The sequence below is a fragment of the Carettochelys insculpta genome, chromosome 19 (assembly GCF_033958435.1).
Source record: "Carettochelys insculpta isolate YL-2023 chromosome 19, ASM3395843v1, whole genome shotgun sequence".
In the NCBI taxonomy this organism is placed as follows: Eukaryota; Metazoa; Chordata; order Testudines; family Carettochelyidae; genus Carettochelys; species Carettochelys insculpta.
The window spans coordinates 19,762,308-19,782,697 of record NC_134155.1 but is presented as its reverse complement, the minus strand read 5'-3'; the positions used below and the strand labels follow the sequence as shown (position 1 = coordinate 19,782,697).

At 46.0% G+C, this 20,390-nt stretch overlaps 1 protein-coding gene across 4 annotated transcripts in view; it reads right to left on the bottom strand.

Moving 5' to 3' along the window:
• GALNT17 (polypeptide N-acetylgalactosaminyltransferase 17) overlaps positions 1 to 20,390 on the bottom strand; it is a 500,944-nt gene that overhangs the window by 354,421 nt on the left and 126,133 nt on the right. For all 4 annotated transcript variants that reach the window (XR_012648117.1, XR_012648116.1, XR_012648115.1 and 1 more), the window contains exons 4-5: positions 9,825 to 9,999; positions 4,243 to 4,440 (exon numbers count right to left, since the gene is read on the bottom strand). Coding sequence is in view for 1 of the 4 variants with exons in the window: in XM_075013719.1 (XP_074869820.1) it covers positions 4,243 to 4,440; positions 9,825 to 9,999 (373 nt within the window). In the remaining 3 variants the exon portion in view is untranslated. The remainder of the gene's footprint in view (positions 1 to 4,242; positions 4,441 to 9,824; positions 10,000 to 20,390) is intronic.

Below are 20,390 nucleotides of genomic sequence, written 5' to 3'. Positions count from 1 at the left end.
GAGTCGTTTCTGCACTGAGCTCCTGGCCCCTGCTGAGAGTTTTCACCTGCTCTGAGACAGGTTAGAGGGCATATGAACCTGCAACCACTTGTACACAAAGCACAAAACCTCCCAGTGCTCCACAAAGCCATGGCCTCCATGGAACTATCAGCATCTCCATATCCTTATAAATGTCCAAACCCTTTTTGAATCTTGTTACATTCTTGCCCTCAACAGTTTCCTATAGAGGTGAGTTCCATAGCTGGAGAATCCGTACCCCAAAACCTGCAGTCAGGGCTCCCGCTCCTTAACAGAAGAGGCAACTAAAGGATGGTCCTCTGTGCAGGTCATTCACTTTTGTGTGGAAAATAAATACTTTAAAAAATGACAGCCTCTTGATCACCAGAGAAACATCTTTGCCTCCATCCAGATGCTCCCGACACTACACGGGAGAGCTACAGTTTAGTCATAAACAGCAGCCCGGGCAGGAAAACGCAGACTTGAATAAAAAGAGTCATGTTCTGGTCTTATTTTAGAAGCAGCCCAGAATTACTTAGCAGGGACATGGCAGATCACCTGCCCTAGCATGAGGAGGAGCAAGTGAACAACAGACCCATGACTCATGCAGAAGGCAGCACCTAGGGAAGTAGGGAAGGGTAACAGACCAGGTGGACTCCTTATCGTTCTGAACACATCATCTCCATTTTTCATATCCAGACACTGACTCTACCCCTTCTGCAGTCAGCATCTCCTTCCTCACATTTCATCCATCCTGTGCTCATCCATGCTGCACACAATGTCAGCCTTCTCCTGCCCACTTTCCCACCTACGCCTTTGGGCTTTCACGCAGTTCTTGGTTCATGCAACTCTGATCCAACCCTTCAAATCATAGGAAATCTATCAACAAATGTCAGCCAGGCTTAGGGGAGAATAATAAAAATGTCAATTTATACATTAGCAGAGATTAGGCAGATTGTTGCCCTTTCACTCACTCTTTCTACATCCCATATCTTTTTATTTGTAAACATTTAGGAGAAAGGACCTTGCCAGTCTGTATGCTACGAAGAGACATCAAAACTAGAGCCCAGCAGCACCCTGGGCAAGGTGGGAGGGGGACCAGCTCTGCACCCCAGAAGGGGTGGGGCCAAAGGAAGGAGGGGTGGGGGATAGGGCATTCGGCCCTCAGCGCCGCCCGGATTGTCGTGGTGGGCCCCCTTCCCTCACAGCCACATGCAGCGGTGCAGTCACGCTGCTGAGGCAATTGAAACCAGGACTTTAAGTGGGTTCAAAAAAGAACTAGATACATTCCGGGTGCTCAGGTCCCTCAATGGCTACTAACCAGGATTGGTCGGAATGGTGTCCCTAGCCTCTGTTTGTCTGAGGTTGGAAATGGGTGACAGGAGACAGAACACTCAATGAGTGCCTGCTCTGTTCACTCCCTCTCAAGCACCTGGCATTGGCCACTGTCAGAAGACAGGATAGTGGGATGGACGAATCTTTGGTCTGACCCAGTGTGGCCCTTCTTATGTTCTTACTCAAAGGGGCCCAGAGCTCCAGCTGATGCTGCCAAAGTAGCAGCAGCAGCGGCCAAAGCTCTGGGCCCCTTTGAAATGCCATGCACAGAGGAAACTGCCCCCTTTAACTCCACCCTATCGGAAGGCCTGTTGGGGCCCGGGGCACCAGAATAAGACCAATAATATATGTTATTCACAAGTGAACCACCAGAAGAAGTCTCCACTCCCATCCACTGCATTCTTTTCTGCACTTTTAAAGGTACTTTAGGGAAAATCTTCAAAGGTACATAAGAGAGTTTGGTGCTCAGATCCTACTGTAGGTCCATGGGAGCTAGGCAGCTCACTTGCATTTGTTGCTATTTCTTCCATATCCATCACTTTGGTCACTGAAGAGTTACGGTGGAATAGGAAATTGTAAGAATGACTATGCTGTTAGCATATCCTTAGGACCCAGATTCCTAGAGGTGAAGGCCAGAAGGCAACATTACATCATCTGGTCCAGTGGTTCTCAACCCCCCCCCCTTTTTTTTTTTTATGAAGTACCCCTTTTTCAAAAAACAAATTCATAAGTACCTCCAGACTTCTCTCACATACCCCTATTGGTACACATGCCACTGGCTGAGAAACATGGTCCTAAGGTAATCTGAGGTCTTGAAACAAGTGTCATTCAACCTTTCCAGATTACTGTGCCCTTTTCAGGAGTTAAATTTGTTTCACATACCACGAAGTTGCACCTCACTTAAAAGCTACTTACCAAAAAGCTACTTACAAAACCATCACAGCAGACTACTACTATTGGAAACTTGCTGACTTTCTAACTTCTTATCAAAAATACATGAATTGGAATAGAAATAGGGTACTTACACTTCAGCATAAGACATATGAAGCAGTAGAAACAAGTCACTGTGTGAATGAACTTTTAGATTGTACTGACTTTCCTCATGTTTTTTATTTAGCCTGTTGTAAAACCACGCAAGTATCTAGATGAGCTGATGTACCCTTGGAAGATCTCGGTGAAACCCAAGGGTACACAATACCCTTGGTTGAGAAACACTGATCTAGTCTGACCTGCTGTGTATCACAAGCCTTTAAATGTATCCCTATATTGCACCCAATAACTTATGTTTTCCAGAAAGGCATCTAAATCTAGGTTTGAAAATGTCAAGAGATGGACAATTCACCATTTCGCCCAGTCATTTGTTACAATGGCTATTCACACACTCAGTTCAAACAAACAAAACAACATATTTTTCCAGGATACACCTTTTTAGTGAGGAGATATCCTCCTCATTGTGTTGTCAGTGGGGATTTAAACCCATATTTAAAGAAAATGGATTCACAGCTTAGATACTATATTTTTGGAGCTGAGACAAAAATATGGGAGTTTTCCCAACAGTAGGCAAATTATGCTATCTGGTAAAACCTTCCTAACAGCCAAATCCAGAGCAACACATTATAAAAGAGCAATATATCGTAGCAGGTAAATAGATTCCTGTGGCTGCTTAGACGTTGTCCCACAAATTGGATTATTTGAGAAAAATCATGATTCCCCATGAATTTTAAAAAGCTAACAATATAGTAAAGTGAATTAATTTCTAGTAAAGACCCTTTTAAAATCTGCAATTAAAACCTGTGCTTGTACAATGTAACAAGGTGCTTACACTGTAAGAGCATTGGTGTGGCACATTATTATTTAGCACTACACAATTTACCTAGTGTTGATTGGATCCTCAATTGATTCTTGCTTTTTGGAAAATAAAAGGAAAACGTACATGCTTCACTTAAATCACTGCTCTGGGGATGGGGGAGGGAAGGAGGGGTTCAGTATGCAGGCTGCCGAGGAAGTGATGACAAACTCGGCAGCTTGGGGCTGGGTGTGAAGCGCCTCTCTATGGCCACTCTAGCTCCAGTGGGCAGATCTGCATGTTTCCCAGCTGGGGTAGGTCCAGGTTTGTTCGTTTCCTGCACTCCCAAGCCAGGAATGCAGCGAACTGTGTGCTTTCCCCTCTCTCCCTGATGAAGGGGAACAGACAGCAATGTTCCCATAGGAATCAGGAGCGGGAGCTTCATCCCCACCCCCGGGTTGGGAGGTATGGGGGTGGGAACAGTCCTGGATGTGGGGGAGGGGCACGCCCCAGACAACCGCTTTCATCTGCTTGGCGATTCTGTCTCTTTTCCATATGGTTTTATGAGAAGCAATCTCATTCCAGGGCCTGGAATCCACTGACCTGGCACAACCAAAGCCTGACCTTGTTGTAAGTTATGAGAAGAGGAAGCTGTATACTGAATACGGTGTTCCGAACTCTTATTGTTTGGGTGGAGTTCTTGAACAGACAGACAGACAAACTCTCTCAGATATGTAGTTGATGGGGTCCTGGTCAGTGCTCCCTGTAAGCTAAATGCTTGCGAGGCTACTCAGGAGAGATTCAGGTGCTGCCCAGCTGATCAGCAGAGCACCCACAGCTGCCCACGGTGGGCAGCAAGTGTTTCTATTGGTGGTGCACACCCACACATGCTGTGGTGCACATAACAAAATTTATTCCACCCGCAGCTGGCATAATTAGAGGGAACACTGTTCCTGGTCCCTTGCTGATGACCTGAGTTATGACTGCAATATGAAATAATATACTCCTCTGCTTATAAAAGTGAAATCCCTTTTACTCTCTAGTCTCAACCTTGTGGCCATCTTCCTTATTCTACCAGTAATTCCATTTCAGTGGTTCTCTCTGTCCTCAGCTCCACAACATACCTGATCGGCAGTGAAGGATCACCAGAATCCCACCAGTCTTTGGGAGGGCTAATGTACATACACCATAACTCCCAGCTGTATCCGTGGGCAGAGTTCTCATAACGCTGCACCTCAAAAGTGTCCTGCTTGATATTATCAATTGATGGAAGAATAACCCTCTTCCGGTTTTCCTGGATTCGTGAAAGAACTGGCTCAGCCCTAGAAGGCAAAAAAGAAGGAAATAGAAAAGTGGCTTAACAGATGTTACAACACAGCAGCACTTAAACGATCCGCTTACCTGATGACAACACTTAGGTTATGTATATGGTTTAACTGGTGGTGTGACTGCAGGACAGGTTGGCATACCTGTGCTAACTGTAGCCTATCCAGCCTGCCTTTAAAAAAAACAAACAGTAAAACATGGTCATGTGGGCTTCTGTGTGAGCTGTCAAAGTCCGCCAGGGACCCTGCATCCGTACTTGCAATCAATGTTTCCTCTAATCTTTTCCATCAACATGTGGATTTTTTCCATCCATGTGTGGAATAAGTGTTCTGCATGTACCAGGCACGTGCAAATATGTATCACACCTGGAAACAAAAACCCAGCTGTGAGTGCTCTGTTAATCAGCTGGGTGACATCTGAATCTCTCCTGAACAGGTACACAAGTGCACAGCTAACAGGAAACACTGCTCCCCCTATAACCAGAAGTCCTGTGGCACCTTATAGACTAACAGTTAGTTTGAAGCATAAGCTTTCATGGGCAAAGACCGGCTTCATCAGATGGTCTTTGCTCAAAAAAGCTTATGCTTCAAACTATCCATTAGTCTATAAGGTGCCCCAGGACTTCTTGTTGTTTTTGAAGATACAGACTAACTCAGCTACCTCTCTGATACTGCTCCCAAGGCCAGCCCATGCAATCACACCTCCAGCTTACCTACACTGAATACCTTACTTCTGCTAGCTTGGAGAGCAACCCTGCCAGACAGGGCAGAAGACCGACCCATTTCTATTCTCATTTGAGATGGCGTAATTCCACCGATTTGTTGGAATTACAAAGATACAAGGGACAGCAGAATTCAACCAACAGAGGTTAATTGGCTTGCACTAAGCCAAACGGCTATTCCGTGACAGAGCCTACATTTGAATTTGAAAATCCCTTGCTCACAATGCTGTGTTCAGTCCATAAAACTACTCTCATACACATTCTTGGAGACCAGAAGTGAGCACTAATATCAGAGGCAAAGGAAGGTTCTTCATTTTCCTGAGATTAAATGGACACTTTTTAAAGATCTGCAGTGCAGCTTGGTCAGCCACCTGGGAGGCTTTGGAAGCTTCCAAGCAATCCACTTCATGAGATTTCTTGCCTGGGAGAAGCATGGACAATCAATTATCAATTAGGCTCCAGAGGACAGCTGCTGCAGATGGAACTCGAATAGCAACATAACCATATGTGCCAGGGTTTAGGCCCTTTCTTGCACCATTGAATATTACTAGCAAAATGTATGGCCACAGTAGAGAATACCACACTATACAAAGAAGCAACTTCACAAATGAGGAAGAATTTAAGGTATAAAGGATTTATGAGACCCCTTCAGTACCCATGTTGCCAAGAAGGCTGATGGCATAACGGCTGGATTAGAAGGAGCACTGCCAGCAGATCTTGAGAAGTGATTATTCTCATCTGTTCTGCCACATCTAGAGCATTGGGTCCATCTTGGACCCACCACTACAGAAAGGATGTTGACAAATTGGAAAGAGTCCAGCAGAGGGCTACAAAAATGATTAGAGGGCTGGAGCACATGACTTTGGAGGGGACACGGAAGGATTTGAGTTTATTTAGTCTGCAGAACGGTGAAGGAGATCTGATAGATGTCTTCGGCTATCTGAAGAGGGGGTCCAGAGAGGATGGAACCAGGCTGTTCTCAGGGATGGTAGATGACAGAACAAGCAGCAATGGTCTCAAGTTGCAGTGTGGGAGGTAGAGGATGCATATTAGGAAAAAAATATATTTCACTAGGAAGTCAGCGAAGCACTGCAATGGGTTGCCTTGAGAGTGGTGGAATCTCCATCCTTAGAGGGTTTTAATACTCAGCTTGACAAAGCCCCGGCTGGAATGATTTAACTGGGGTTGGTTCTGCTTTGAGTGTGGGAGAGGGGGGCCTGGATTGGACAACTTCCTGAGGTCTCTTTCAGCCCTAATCTTCTACGATTTTATGATACATTTTGCAGGGATTTAACATGGTTACAAAGTGGTGTTAAACATGAATTCAGTTTTACTGTTTAAATAATGAATCTTGTCTGGGCCTCATCTTACCATGAAAGCTTATTACCTAATAAATAAAACCATTAGTCTATAAGGTGCTACGGGACTGCTTGTTTTTTGTGAAGCTACAGACTAGTATGGCTACCCCTCTGAAACTATGAATTCAGCTGTGTTTTAAAGAAGGTATAAAACCAGGCAATCTAGTAATGAAGGGCCAGTTTTTCAATACAGTTTTCTGACTTTTCGCCTACAAAATCAGAATATGTAAAAGCAATATTCGCAGATGCAGAATAGCTAATTGCACGCTACTGTTTGTTTGGGACTACACAGACTAGTGGCACCTTTGTCCATACACTGTGCATGCACGCTTTGCTGTAGAAATTTAGGAAGCCCATTCTCAGAGCACAGGAATGGCAGTGAGGATTTTCTAATATTAATGCTTACATTTCCCTTGAAATCCTCAACTTGCATCCAAAGTGGATATTTGCAGTGGGTGCAGGCAATTTTTTTGGCTGTAATTTGCCTCTTCCTTCCCAAATTCCCCCTCCCCTCCACACTTCTGAAAATGTCATGGCTTCCCCAACTGGGGGGCATGAAGAAATTCAAGGGGGGGGGCGCGAGGTGACTCAGCCCCCCATCATTCCCCCTACCCCAAGAAAGAGCTGGCCTTTGCTTCCAGCTCTCAGCCCCTGCCTTTTACATGGGCAACCCGGCACAGCCGCTATAACAAGCGGGCAGACGGCAACGTTCCACGTGGAGCTCGCCGCCTCCTGTAAACGTGAACGAGTGTGGGTTGGGGAGGATGAGGATGGGGTTAGATGGAGGGTTGGGGTGCCTGACTCAGGAGATGGGGTAAGAGCAGGGGGCTGGTGGTGCCTGGTTTTGGGGGAGAGGAGGGGAGGGGCTCGGGTGGGCAGCTTGCAGCTCATAGAGCTTGGGCAGGCAGCTCATGGGACTCGGGTGGCTGGCCCCGGCAGGGCAGGGTTTGGGCAGCTCAGGCTGGCAGGTGAGTGACTGGCTGTGGCAGTGCGGGACTTGGGTGGGCAGCTTGGGCAGCTGGCCCATGACTTGGGCAGGCAGCTAGGGTGGCTGGCAGGCGGGTGGGCAGCTGGCTCTGGCAGTGCAGGGCTCAGGAGACTGGTGGGCAGGCAGCTGGCCCATGGCTTGGGTGGCTGGCAGGTGGGCAGGCAAGTGGCTGGCCCCATCAGCATGGGGCTCAGGCAGGCAGCTATGGCAGTGTAGGGCCCACATGGGCAGGTGGCTGGTGCAGGCAACTCTGGCAGCTGGCATGGGGCTCAGACAGCTGGCCATCTGGGGTTGCACCAGGCACCCGCAAGGGGCCAAGAAAAACTATTTGTGCCTATTTTTAATTTTAAATATTCTTCTATCAAGTTTTTGGGTTTATTTTAAATTACAAATTTAATTTTTTTTAAAGGGAGGTTGGATGATAGTAAAGAAGAGATGAGGGGCATGAGGGTTTCTCAAAAATCAAAAAGGGGGGCATGATGCCAAAAAGTTGAGAACCCCTGCTCTAAGTCTAATAAATAAAAGTAAATACAGGCATAGGCACTGGAACTAAGGGTGCAGAGGATGCAGCAGCTTGCACAGCTTGAAATGGTTTCCATTATACAGACAGTTTACGGTTTGGGTCAATGGCTCTCTGAACCCCCCACTATACAAACTGTTCCAGCCTCCTTCCCCTAACCCCCCAAATACAGGCAAGGCTAAGCACCTGTCCAAACAGATTTTCCTTGTAAAGTACACATGGAAAACCCAGACACAGACCCAAGCAAGAAAATTGTGAGCTAGACCCTGGATTCTGCTTCAGCTGAGTGTTCAGAGTTGGGGGTTTGGGCTGCCAAAACAAGAACCACTGAGCAAACAGGGCTCCTACTGCACATGTGCTAAGCGATCTTAATTCCTTCAGAAAGAGCTGAGAGTGCTCACTGTCTGCCAAGATCAAGCTCGTGATGAAGTCAAAGGAGCAATCTGCTGCTCTCATTCCTTACAGCTAAAAGAAGATGCTTCAGTGTGTTCAGTTAATTATAATTTCCCAGACATCTGCATAAAATCCAGTTTTGAAAAGCTAGCGGACTAATCATTACAACATTTACATAGAAATACAGGTACTGTTATTAGAAACAGCCCTCTGACTATGTCCTTATTCATACAAAAATGTGATATTTCTACACAAGAATGTGTTTTCTATTTCCAGGTGATAACATTTTCCTGGTAGATGATTTTTCTTCTTTCCGTCTCTTCATACCATACAATGAAATGTGCATTAGCTTCTCCTGTCACTCGTATTCTAAGCCCCAGAGCTTACTTTTAAAATACACAATTTGTTGCAAAATATCATTCATGGAACCTTCTTGCGCAGACTTAGAAACGTAATAGAATTTCCTCTGCTCCTCCGAGTCCTAGATGCATCAATCCCTCAAAAGGAGTCCCTTTGAAGTAGTTTCTGCTGCCCTTGCACTTTCAACTTATTTTCAATTTAAGAAGAATTAACCAATACAAAACATAAGCCTTCCCCAGAGAGAGGAAGGTAGAAAGGGCTGTAATATTGCAACCATTCTCTTTTTCAATTTCCTGCTGCCTGGTCTTTTTTTAGCGCACAGAATTCACTCAAGTCAAGAAGGGGCAGTGAACTGAACAACATAAAATGTGAGTGGAGGTCGGATGAGTACAGAACCCTCGCAAATATTGATTTTCTCAAATGAGGGGGGAGGCTCAGAGCCCTGGGAAGCAGCAGCTGTGGGCACTCCCTGTCCTGGAAAATGACAGCTGTTGGCGTTCCCTACCCAGGATTCCAGGGAAGTGGCAGCAGCTGGCACTCCTGCCCAGGGCCCCGTGAAAGTCACAGCAACTTCCAGCTCTCCTAGCCCCAGGGAAACTGTGGCAGCCGCCAGCGCTCCCAGCCCCAGGGAAGCCACGGCAGCCACCAGCACTCCTGGCCCTGGAGCCCCAGGGAAGTCTGCCAGCACTCCCCACCTGGAGCCCTGGAGAAGCTGCGGCAGCTGCTGGTGCTCCCAGCACTGGAACCCGGGGAAGCGAGGCCACTCGTGAATAATTGGATTTGCAAATGTGGCACTTGGAATGTCAAGACTCTAATGTACAAAAACGAGGGACATTAGCAGTGCTCTAGTGTACTGCCTCACTCAATCCAGGATACATTGGGGCAGAAGGAAGGAGCTATTTTATTAATTTAATGGCCCTATTTGCAAGAATGTCCACTCTAATTTACACATTGCAACACACCTGATTTATTTCCTTATATTCTAACCACTTTTCATCATTAATCCTGTTTTTTTTAATTATTATTATTATAATACCTACCAACCAGCAGTGAATTCCACATGGGCATCGAAAAATCCAGTGATGTGGCCAGTGGCAACTTTCCAACCTTCAATACGAGCACGTATCAGACCTTCTCTTTTTTGGTTGCGCACCACCTTCACAAGCCCCGGGTATCGTTTGTTGACATACTCTTCCAGGGGTTCCTTCAATTCCTCTAGAGGAGAAAACCCAGACAGCCAATTCAAAAGGAGCAAGAGTTTCCACAGGGAATCTAATGCATTAATAAACTTTTGTCACTGGTGTACAGTGGTGGAGCTCACTGACACAGGAGATCTTAGAGAAGAGCCTATAAGTTGAAACTCTACAGTTCTACACTCTCTGGTCTGGTAGCAACCACGGTCTGGTATGATTTTATTAGCTGGATGTCCACTCATCTTGGGTGTGGGCAAGTTTCCCAGGATCCCAGAAACTTTGTTAACAGAGACTAGACCTGGCTCTCAGTGTTCTGTGCTGTTATTTATCTGTAATTTACCCCTAAATGTCTTGCAAGAACCCAGCAAGCAGTGGAAGTTTTGAAAACCCTGCCAGACAACACAGACTTCCTGTGGTTTGGCAAACTGTCTTTTTCAGCACCATTCAGGTCCTAATGGTGCCAACCTAGAAAGGTTCCACCTATAGCAGGATTTAGTAGGATTTAGGCCTAGTCCATGTTGATTTGCAAAAGGGAGTTTTAGGGAAAGGTTAGAATCCTGAACTGAGTGAATAAAAGGACGAGTCTTTGACCTGGATGTTGCCATTGTGTTACTTCGAGAGGAAAATTGTCAAAAAAGACTAAGGCACTTGAGTACCATTTTCTAAAGTGTCTTCAACTCCAAAGTGTCAAACTCCTTCTGAAAGGGAGACTTTGGCACTTTTGAAATCACATGCTCATGTTTGTATCTTTGTGCCTAATTTCGGAGTATTGGTTGAACTCCCATTAAAGTCTCAGAAAGTCCTGTACAGTTGTCTTTTTTGATCTTTGTGAATTTGGGACCAGAATCTTTGCCCCCCCAACCAGTTCCTTTGTGACATTCAGGCAGCATTAATGAGCTGGAATGTGGCTGTACAGCCATCACTGGCCAGCTGACAATTCCAGCCGTGAAGGTAAACTCACAAAATGTGTAAAGTCAGCATAACTGGCTCCTATGCTGCTGCTGAATAGGAAGTGCTTTCAGAGGTGTTCCAGGGACATCCTTAGGATTTATGGAGCCCCAGGAACAACATTTAAATTGGTGCCGCTGTGCCCAATGGCAGACTGGGGAGGAGGACAATTTTTAGAGAAGTGATTTCAAAAATCTTCAGTAACACACTAATGAAATATTTTTAAAAGCAAACATTAAAGTGAAGTCTTGTAGACTAACTCAGTAAATTCAGACAGGTAGCCATGTTAGTCTGTATCTTAACAAAACAAAAAAGCAGTCCTGTAGTCTTCAAAGTGCCACAGGACTGCTTTTTATTTTTGTCCTGTAAATTCTGAAACTGACAAGATATACCTGGATTTGACAAATGGTAGCTAAATGGCTCCATCTTCACCTGAATGGCTCTTTCAGAGTTTCAATGTCTGCTAATAGGTCTGACAGGCTTTTTTCACTTTTAAGTTGACTAGATATAATCCAAACCAGCAGAAATGTAGCACTTTAAAGACTAACAAAATTATTTATTCAGTGATGAGCTTTCACGGGACAGACTCACTTCTTCAGCTACCTCTCTGTTACTACATATAATCCAAAGAAACCAGAGCCATGGAACAGGGATAGGAAGAAGTGGATGGGTGGACGTTAAAATTGAGACCCCCCGTTTTTGGGGTGTGCTATGCCACTGCATATTCTGTGGATGCGTAAGGACAGCTCTGAGACTGTCAAACATTTTCTTTGAGTTCACAGCCAGTTCAAGTTACCTAGGTGAGTGTGGAGGCTCCTCTGATTTATGCTGCCAGAGGCACTCGTTTAGTGCAGATCAGAACAGGATGAAAGAGTCATAACCTGGCTCTGCTGTCTCCCTTTGAAACTCTTATACGTCAAGTGATTCCCAAAAGCTGAGAAAATTAATCTTAATCTTTATCTGCTTTCCCTGTTCTCCTAAATGTGGTTTTAACATTTTTTTTACCTTTTTGCCTGTCAGCTATTCTCTCTCTTTCAACTATCTCTGATTCCCAGGCATTTTATCACTTTGTCCTCTTAGCAAAAACCAAGAGGCTTAGAGCAAGCATGAAGGGACAATCCTTTGCAGAGTAGCAAGAGACCAGGTAAACTTCCCTCCTGTACTTGGAGCACCATTTCATTTAAAAAAATAAATAAATAAAAATAAAAAGGTCCCCAACACTGTTAAAAGAATCAAAGAAACATTACACCTGATGTTAGTGATTTTGCCCATGGTAGTCTTGAGTGGAGTGTTGTGAGCATTACAAAATGCGATCAGTCGGCCAGTTTAATCAGCCAATAGAGTTTCAATTGCCACACACTGAACCCCGCATTGTTCCCCATTCCTGGGGCGCAGCCTTGTCCTCCCTCACTCTCTCTGTCTGCTGGATGCAATTACCAAGCTTTGCCCTTGGACAACCAGAAATCCTTCACTTTTATTTATAGCAATGGAGAGATTTCTACTTCCGTCAGCAGAGCCTAAGTATCATGCACCATAAGTACTTCTACTTATTAGGATACACCTGGTCATTTCATTAAGTGAGCTAAGGCTGGATAAGCTCTTCTGTTGAGTACATAATAGGTTTAAGTTTCTAGAGTCATAGAACGCTAGAATTGGAAAGGATCTCGAGTGGTCAAGTCCAGTCCCCTGCCCTCATAGCAGCACCAAAGACTGTCTAGACCCGTTCCCCCCATGTAGTGTGGTGTGGCAAAAATGCGGCTCAGGAAAGTTTTACCCCAGAAGCGCCCCTCCTGCCGCTCCGCACACGCATCCCAAGCGCATGGTGGCAGTGGTGGAGGCAGTTCTGAGCCATGGACTCCAGTGGCCCCACGCGGCTCACGTGGAGGTGACTCCAGCCACAGGGCAACTTGTGTGGTGTCGACTCCACCTGTGCAGCAGTGACTCCACTGAGTAATCTCTGGTGGAGGAGTCGTGAGGGAAGTGTGTAGCACACGGAGATCCATCCAGTTTCTTTTGGACACCAGTGAGCTAGACTATCCCTGATAGAGGTCTGTCTAACCTGCTCTTAAATATCTGCAGTGATGGAGATTCCATAACCTCCCTAGGCAATTTATTCTAGTGTTTAACCACCCTGACAGTAAGTTCTTCCTAATGTCTAACCTAAACCTCAGTACTGGTACCAAACTTATTAGTACTTTCTGATGCCTATGGTATACAAAATGCATGCAATGAAGGCAACCTCTAGCATACGCGTATGGAAGCATGTAAAAAGAAGAAACTAGCATTGATTGTTGGAGTGTTAGTTCAATTACAGAAGCACCCACAAAGTCTGGGTGCTCATCCACACCTTATTGGAACCAAGGTTCTCGAGTTTTTATGTCACTCTTACATCTAATCTTCATCTACATCATGGCAACTAACTCCTAATTTCACTTTCCATTTTTTTGTGTTCAGCAACCATTTTAGTGACTGACTTCACCGTAATAGGAAAATAATTTAATGCTTGCTGACATGCCATTGAATCCGGACGGCTACTGCATTTAAGTCAGTGGCAGCAAATTTATTCTCTGTCGTATAAATTAAGGGCTGCTGTATGCCAAAATATTGCATCTTTGTAGCATAGCCCAGAGCCACATTATGGAATAACTTGGGGAGACTTGGAAATAGCATGCCAGGAATTAGATGACTTCAATAAAAGTAGGAGAGGAAGCCTCCCATATGAAGTTGGCATTCACATAGACTGGTTACCCTGCCTTTGGCTTTGCGCTCATTAAAGTGAGGGAGAAAACAGCTTGCAGCTGGAAGAACTGACTGCAGTAGTGATCAGTTCTGTTGTACGCTTTGCGATAACAATATTTTGCTATTCCATATCACCACTGATGACCAAACATTTCAATGAGCTCCACAACACTAAGCTTCACAAGCATCTCAAGGAAACACTTCAGCATTGCATCCATCCCACGGTTTCCATTTGTTTTGGCAACCATGTGGTGTTCAGACATTACCCCCAAGAGGTATCAATTAGGTTAAAACTTGGACAGCTATATTGCTGTTGGGGAGGGTTACTTCTGCCTCACCTGCTAGTATCAAATGTTTTGGCCACCATAATGTTCAAGTAGTACAGAGGAACACAACACACAATGGACGAAAACAGTCATCTAACAAATTAGGCTGGCCTACAGGTGAAATAGCATTAGCGCAGAGGGAAGCTTTTGTAACAAGACTTGGAAAAGGGTGAAAACTCTATGTTTAGTTGTGAATACTGCAGGTGAAACAAGCAGCTGCTAGGAGTGAACTGTAACATACTAGCAGATTTGCCTAGCATTGCAGGGGGTGACGGGAGGAGCTGATGGGGGAGTTCCTGACAATGGTGTATGAGGCAGTAGTAATGACAGGGGTGATATGCAGAGGAGGGTGCGGGGGCTGGGGCCAACAGGGTTCCACCTGTTTGGCGCTTCAGTCGAGGGCCGAGGAGGATTTGAGGCAGAGGGGACACTTACCCCAGCTAGTATCTAGCAGGATTGAGAGCCCTGTCCCCAGATGGTCACCGTTATCCTGCTGTATCATTGTTCTCTGCACTCAGTCGTCCCCTCTGCCCCCCCGTGATGAGTCTGAGTATGCCATCTCTCCTCTCTGTGCCCCTCTCTTCCCGTGTTCTGGAACATGACTGGATTTCAGAACTTCCCATTTTCCTGGCAAAACAAAACCCTGACCTTGCTTTAAACTAGGGTAAGAGGAAGCTGCATATGAAATTTGATGGTCCTAGCTCTTACAGATTAGGAGGCATTCTTGAACAAATGAACTAACAGACTCATAGACAGCTGCATTCTAAAATATAAAGAGATGGATAAAACTAAGCAAAATTTGGTGTCTTGGGCTTGGTAGGCTGCATTATGCATCCAGCCTTAGGTCCACTAACACACAGCAATGGCCAGAGGGATGCAAACCAAATCAAACAAAAAGGTTTGTCGTGTTATTGTGTACACTGATAAGGTCTGCATAAACTCTAACCCAGCCACAAACTAACCAGCATAATACAAGCTGTAATTAAACAACTTGTTAGGCATCAAAGTTGCCTTAGCCAGTGCAAATCCCAAGGTATCCCACATCTTCCAATTAACAAGACTTCGAATGTGGCTTTCTTCTCCATGTAAGTCTATTAAAACCTTCCTCCTCTTAATGCATTCCTTTCCCAAACCCATACAACAGTAAACTCCCAAGAGAACACACAGGCAGCATTGTTGTTGCTGAAATGAGTTGTGAAGCAAGATAATGATCTATCCAGTCACAGCTAATGTTATGCTGAAGTAAATTACAACCAGTCACATGCATCGTTGAATATACCTAGGTATTTAAAGCAGCCTTTTATCTTCAAGTTTTCTTTTAGAGTACGAGCTATTCTTTTCAAAGAGAGATTATTCCAGATTAAAAGCATTTACAGACCGACTACCGAAAGGCAGGCATTGCTTAAGAAACAGTCTCAAATAAGGTGTGTGACGGTGAGATAACACAGTCTCTGGGGCATATTGCTGTGTGCTGCCAGCAACCTAGGAAATGGGTTATCATTCAAAAACACAAGCGCCGTAGTGTCTTTGCAATTATAAACTAGCAACAACAAAAACCAAAGGCAAGCACAAAGCAAGTCCTTACGTAAAAAGTACAGTGTGAATTTCAGCGAAAAAAGGTTTCAAAACCAAAACTCTCAACATTTGCCTTTAGGGGAGGAACATTTTGTTGCAGTGCATCTGAGTTTGGCTATTTTTACAATTCAAGTATACACATTAAGAATGGTTACTTTTCATATATCTCTGTAATGCATTTGTACAATTTGATACTTGCCACTTTTATTGTATCTATTGCCACTTAGTGATGTCAGGAGGAAGAAAAATCTAGTGTGCCTTCAAAACTCAGTTTATTTTAATGTGGAACCACTAACCAATAATTGAGTGGTTATTTCTTGCTGTACTCACAAGACAGAGATAAGGATTCTTGGGTGCCTGAACTGGGCATGTTGGAATTTATTTTAAAAGTAATTTTAATTCCCAATTTCCTGGGGTTATTATGCATGATTTCATCATCATCATCATCATCAATAACTGTGGGCTCACTGCCCGTTGGTGTCTGATGCCTCTCTCACTATTTCCTGTCCAGTGCGGAGTGACTTCGTTTCTGCAGACTAGCTCCATATCATCTATCCATTCTCTATGGAGTCTGCCTCTCCTATTCAAACCGTCCATTATGCCGAATACCAGGATCTTGATTTTTCATTTGTCGTTCATTCTGCAAATATGCCCAAATAGTTGTAGCTTCCGTTTTATAACTTTCTGCAGCAGGTTCTCTTTCGGCTGTGTCTTTCTATATAGTTCCTCATTGGTGACCTTCTGCATCCATCCTATTCTCAGAATCTTTCTATAACAACTCCTGTTGAATGCCAATATTCTTTTTTTCAAATCTTTCGTTATCACCCATGTCTCACATCCGTACAACATGCTGCTGAATACACGTTTTCAAGATGCTCAGCTTTGTTCCTAAGCTAATCGCTTTGCTTTTCCAGATCTGATTCATCGCCTTCAAACTCGCTCTTGCTTTCACTATTCGATTCGCTATTTCCTTCTTACAGTCTAGATTACATGTTATGTTGTTCTCCAGATACGTGAACTTCTCTACATTTTCTAGTTCAATACCATCGACACTGATCTTCCTTCCCCCTTAACGTAGTTATATAGGTTTTTTTCAATTTTATACACCCCCATGTACTCCAAGATCCAAAATATGAAACCAGGAAATAGAGCCCTAATTTATCAAAGGCTGCTAATGACTTCAGGCTCCTCAGTTTTGGGTTTGACATTGGATACAGCTGAAAGGGTCCTGGAGACCTAGAGTCACTGGTTTGTGATTTGTAGTGGCTGGTGAGGATTTGCTTCAGTTTGGCAGGCTGTCTGTAGGCAAGAACAGGCCTGCCTCCCAAAGTCTGTGAGAGTGAAAGATCATTGTTCAGGATGGGCTGCAGATCACTGATGATGCGCTGGAGAGGCCTTAGGTGGGAGCTGTATGTGATGGTCAGTGGTGTTCTCTAGTTTTCCTTGCAAGGCCTGTCTTGTAGCAAGTGGCTTTTGGGTACACATCTGGCTCTATCAATCTGTTTCCTCACTTCCTTAGGTGGGTATTGTAGTTTGAGGAAAGCTTGGTAAAGGTCTTGTAGATGTTTGTCTCTGTCTGATGGATCAGAGCAAATATGGTTGTACCTTAGTGCCTGGCTGTAAACAATGGATTGTGTAGTATGCCCTGGATGGAAGCTGGAGGCATATAAATAAGAATAGCAGTCCATGGTTTTTCAGTATAGGGTGGTATTTATGTGACCATCGCTTATCTGCACAGTAGTGTCCAGGAAAGAGAAGTTACTCACCTGTAGTAACGATGGTTCTTCGAGATGTGTCCCCATGGGTGCTCCACAATAGGTGTCGGGTTCGCCCAGCGCCGCAGATAGGAATTCTTCCAGAAGTTTCTCCTGGATCGCGCATTGCGCCAGCGCGCGCCACTCCCCGTGCGCCCCTGGCCACATGCGCGATGCGGTCCCCGCCAGTTCCTTGACCAACCGCCTCGAATGCTCCTGAAAAACACCAGACAGAGATCCAAAGCGGGGAGGATGGGCGGGTGGTGGAGCACCCACGGGGACACATCTCGAAGAACCATCATTACTACAGGTGAGTAACTTCTCTTTCTTCTTCAAGTGGTCCCCGTTGGTGCTCCACAATAGATGACTACCCAGCAGTAACCCAAGTAAGGAGATGGGTAATCAGTTCATGTGCAGCTTGCCCCCGAGAGGACTGCTGTCGACAGACGGGTATCCTCTTCGAATACCCGATGCAGGGCATAATGCTTGGCGAAGGTGTCGTAGGATGACCAGGTCGCTGCTCTACAGATGTCTTTTAACACGATGCCCTTGAAGAAGGCTATTGACGCCGCCACCACCCTGGTAGCGTGAGCCCTAGGTGGAGCCAGCAAAGGAGTCTTTCGAAGCTCGTAGCACATTTTTATACAGGACACAATGTGCTTTGAGATTCTCTGTGAAGAGAGGCCTTCTCCTTTTGACCTGGGAGCGAGAGAGACTAGAAGCCTGTCCGTTTTCCGGAAGGACTTAGTTCTGTCTACGTAGAAGGCCAACGCCCTCCTCACATCCAGGAGATGCAGGCGTGCCTCCTTGCTGGAGCTGTGAGGCTTCGGGTAAAACAAGGGTAAAACTATTGGTTCGTTAAGATGGAACTCCGAAGAAACTTTTGGAACAAAGGCTGGGTGCAACCTTAAGGTTACCACCTCCTTTGAGAATACTGTGCAGGGCGGCGTTGCCATCACTGCTGCGAGCTCGCTCACCCTGCGGGCTGACGTAATCACAAGGAGGAAGGTTGTTTTCATCGCAAGGAGACGGAAGGGAACTGTGGCTAATGGTTCAAAAGATGGACCCGATAGCATGCTGAGCACCAAATCCAGACTCCACGATGGTGGAAGCGGTTTCCGAGGGGGGTACAGGTTTACCAGCCCCTTCAAGAACCTTGTGACGATAGGATGGGCGAATACAGTGGGCCCTTCCTCTGTATGCCGAAAGGCTGATATAGCAGCGAGGTGGACCTTTAGCGAGGATACAGAAAACCCGCCTCTTTTGAGGTCCAATAAGTATTCTAGTATTACAGGTATAGGCACGTCAAGGGGAGCTAACTGTTTGGCGGAACACCAGGCTGTCAATCGAGTCCATTTCTGCTTGTAAGTCCTCCTGGTGGAGGTCCTTCGGCTACATTCCAGGACTTGTTGTACTCCCTCCGTACACGTGTTCTCTAAGGAGCTGAGCCATGGATTAACCATGCTTGCAGACGCAGACCCTGAGGGTGCGGGTGCACTATGGACCCCTGAGCCTGCGTAAGTAAGTCCGGCGCCACCGGTAGAGGAAGCGGTGGGCGGTCCGACATGCGCAGAAGCAAGGGAAACCATTGCTGCCGATCCCACGTTGGGACTAGGAGTATCATGCGAGCTCTTTCCCTTCTGGCTTTCTGCAGAACCTTGTGGATAAGCACTGTGGGGGGAAACGCGTAAAGTAGAAGGCCCCTCCATGAAATCATGAATGCATCCCCCAGGGATCCCTGTCCCACTCCTGCCCTGGAGCAGTACCGGGGACACTTCTTGTTGTACTGGGTAGCAAACAGATTGATCTGGGGAAACCCCCATGTACGAAAAATGCGCCGTAGCAGATCGGAGCGGATCTGCCATTCGTGCGTGAGTGCGAAGCGCCTGCTCAGCTGATCTGCTTTCACGTTGTGAGCGCCCGGCAAGTATGAGGCTTTCAATGTTATGTTGTTGGCGATGCACCAGTTCCACAATCGGAGTGCTTCCGCACAGAGCGCACGGGATCGTGCTCCTCCTGGTCGATTGATGTAAAACGTAGTGGAGGTATTGTCGGTATTGATCCCGACTACTTTGCCGTGCAGGTAATCTCGAAAATGTTTGCAGGCATTGAACACTGCTCTGAGCTCCAGTATGTTTATGTGCAGTGTCTGTTCCGCAGGGGACCACAGCCCTTGCGTCACCTTGTCGCCGATGTGCGCTCCCCATCCTATGTGGGAGGCGTCGGTAGTAAGAAAAATAGAAATTTGTGGTTGGTGAAAGGGCACCCCCACTAGCAGATTCTTGGGATTTTCCCACCACGCCAGGGATCTGTGCACCTCTGTCGTGGGCAACACCACCCTGTGGACAGTATGGGATACCGGTTTGTAAACGCTCGCCAGCCAATGCTGCAGGCTTCGCATGTGTAACCTGGCATTCTGTACCACAAATGTCGCTGCCGCCATGTGGCCCAACAGCTGTAGGCACGTTAAGACCGGCACCGTGGGGCTGTATGTGATGACCTGCACCAGCGCACTGATGGCGCGGAAGCGGACGTCGGGCAGGTATACTCTTGCTGTGAAAGAGTTTATGCGTGCCCCTATGAACTCTATATCTTGTGTGGGTTCGGTCTTTGACTTTGCGAGGTTGATAACTAGGCCCAGCAAAGAAAACATGTCCGCTGTGATGTGTATCATGCGTAAGACCTCTGCCTTCAAGGCCCCCTTCAGCAAGCAGTCATCCAGATATGGGAAAATAAACACCCCGTCTGTGCAGGTAGGCTGACACCACTGCCAGGGTTTTGGTAAAGATTCTGGGAGCCGAAGAAAGGCCGAACGGAAGAAAGGCCGAACGGAAGAACCCTGTACTGGAAGTGCTCCTTGCCGACCGTGAAGCGGAGGAAGCGTCTGTGTGCCGGGTGGATTGTTATATGAAAGTAAGTATCTTGTAAGAGGAGGGCTGCAAATCAGTCTCCATCGTTCAGTGCCATGAGTATAGAGGCGACTTTGATCATCCGAAAACGGTGCTTGCGCAAGTAACGGTTGAGGCCCCGAAGATCTAAGATGGGCCTCCAGCCTCCTGTTTTCTTCTCTG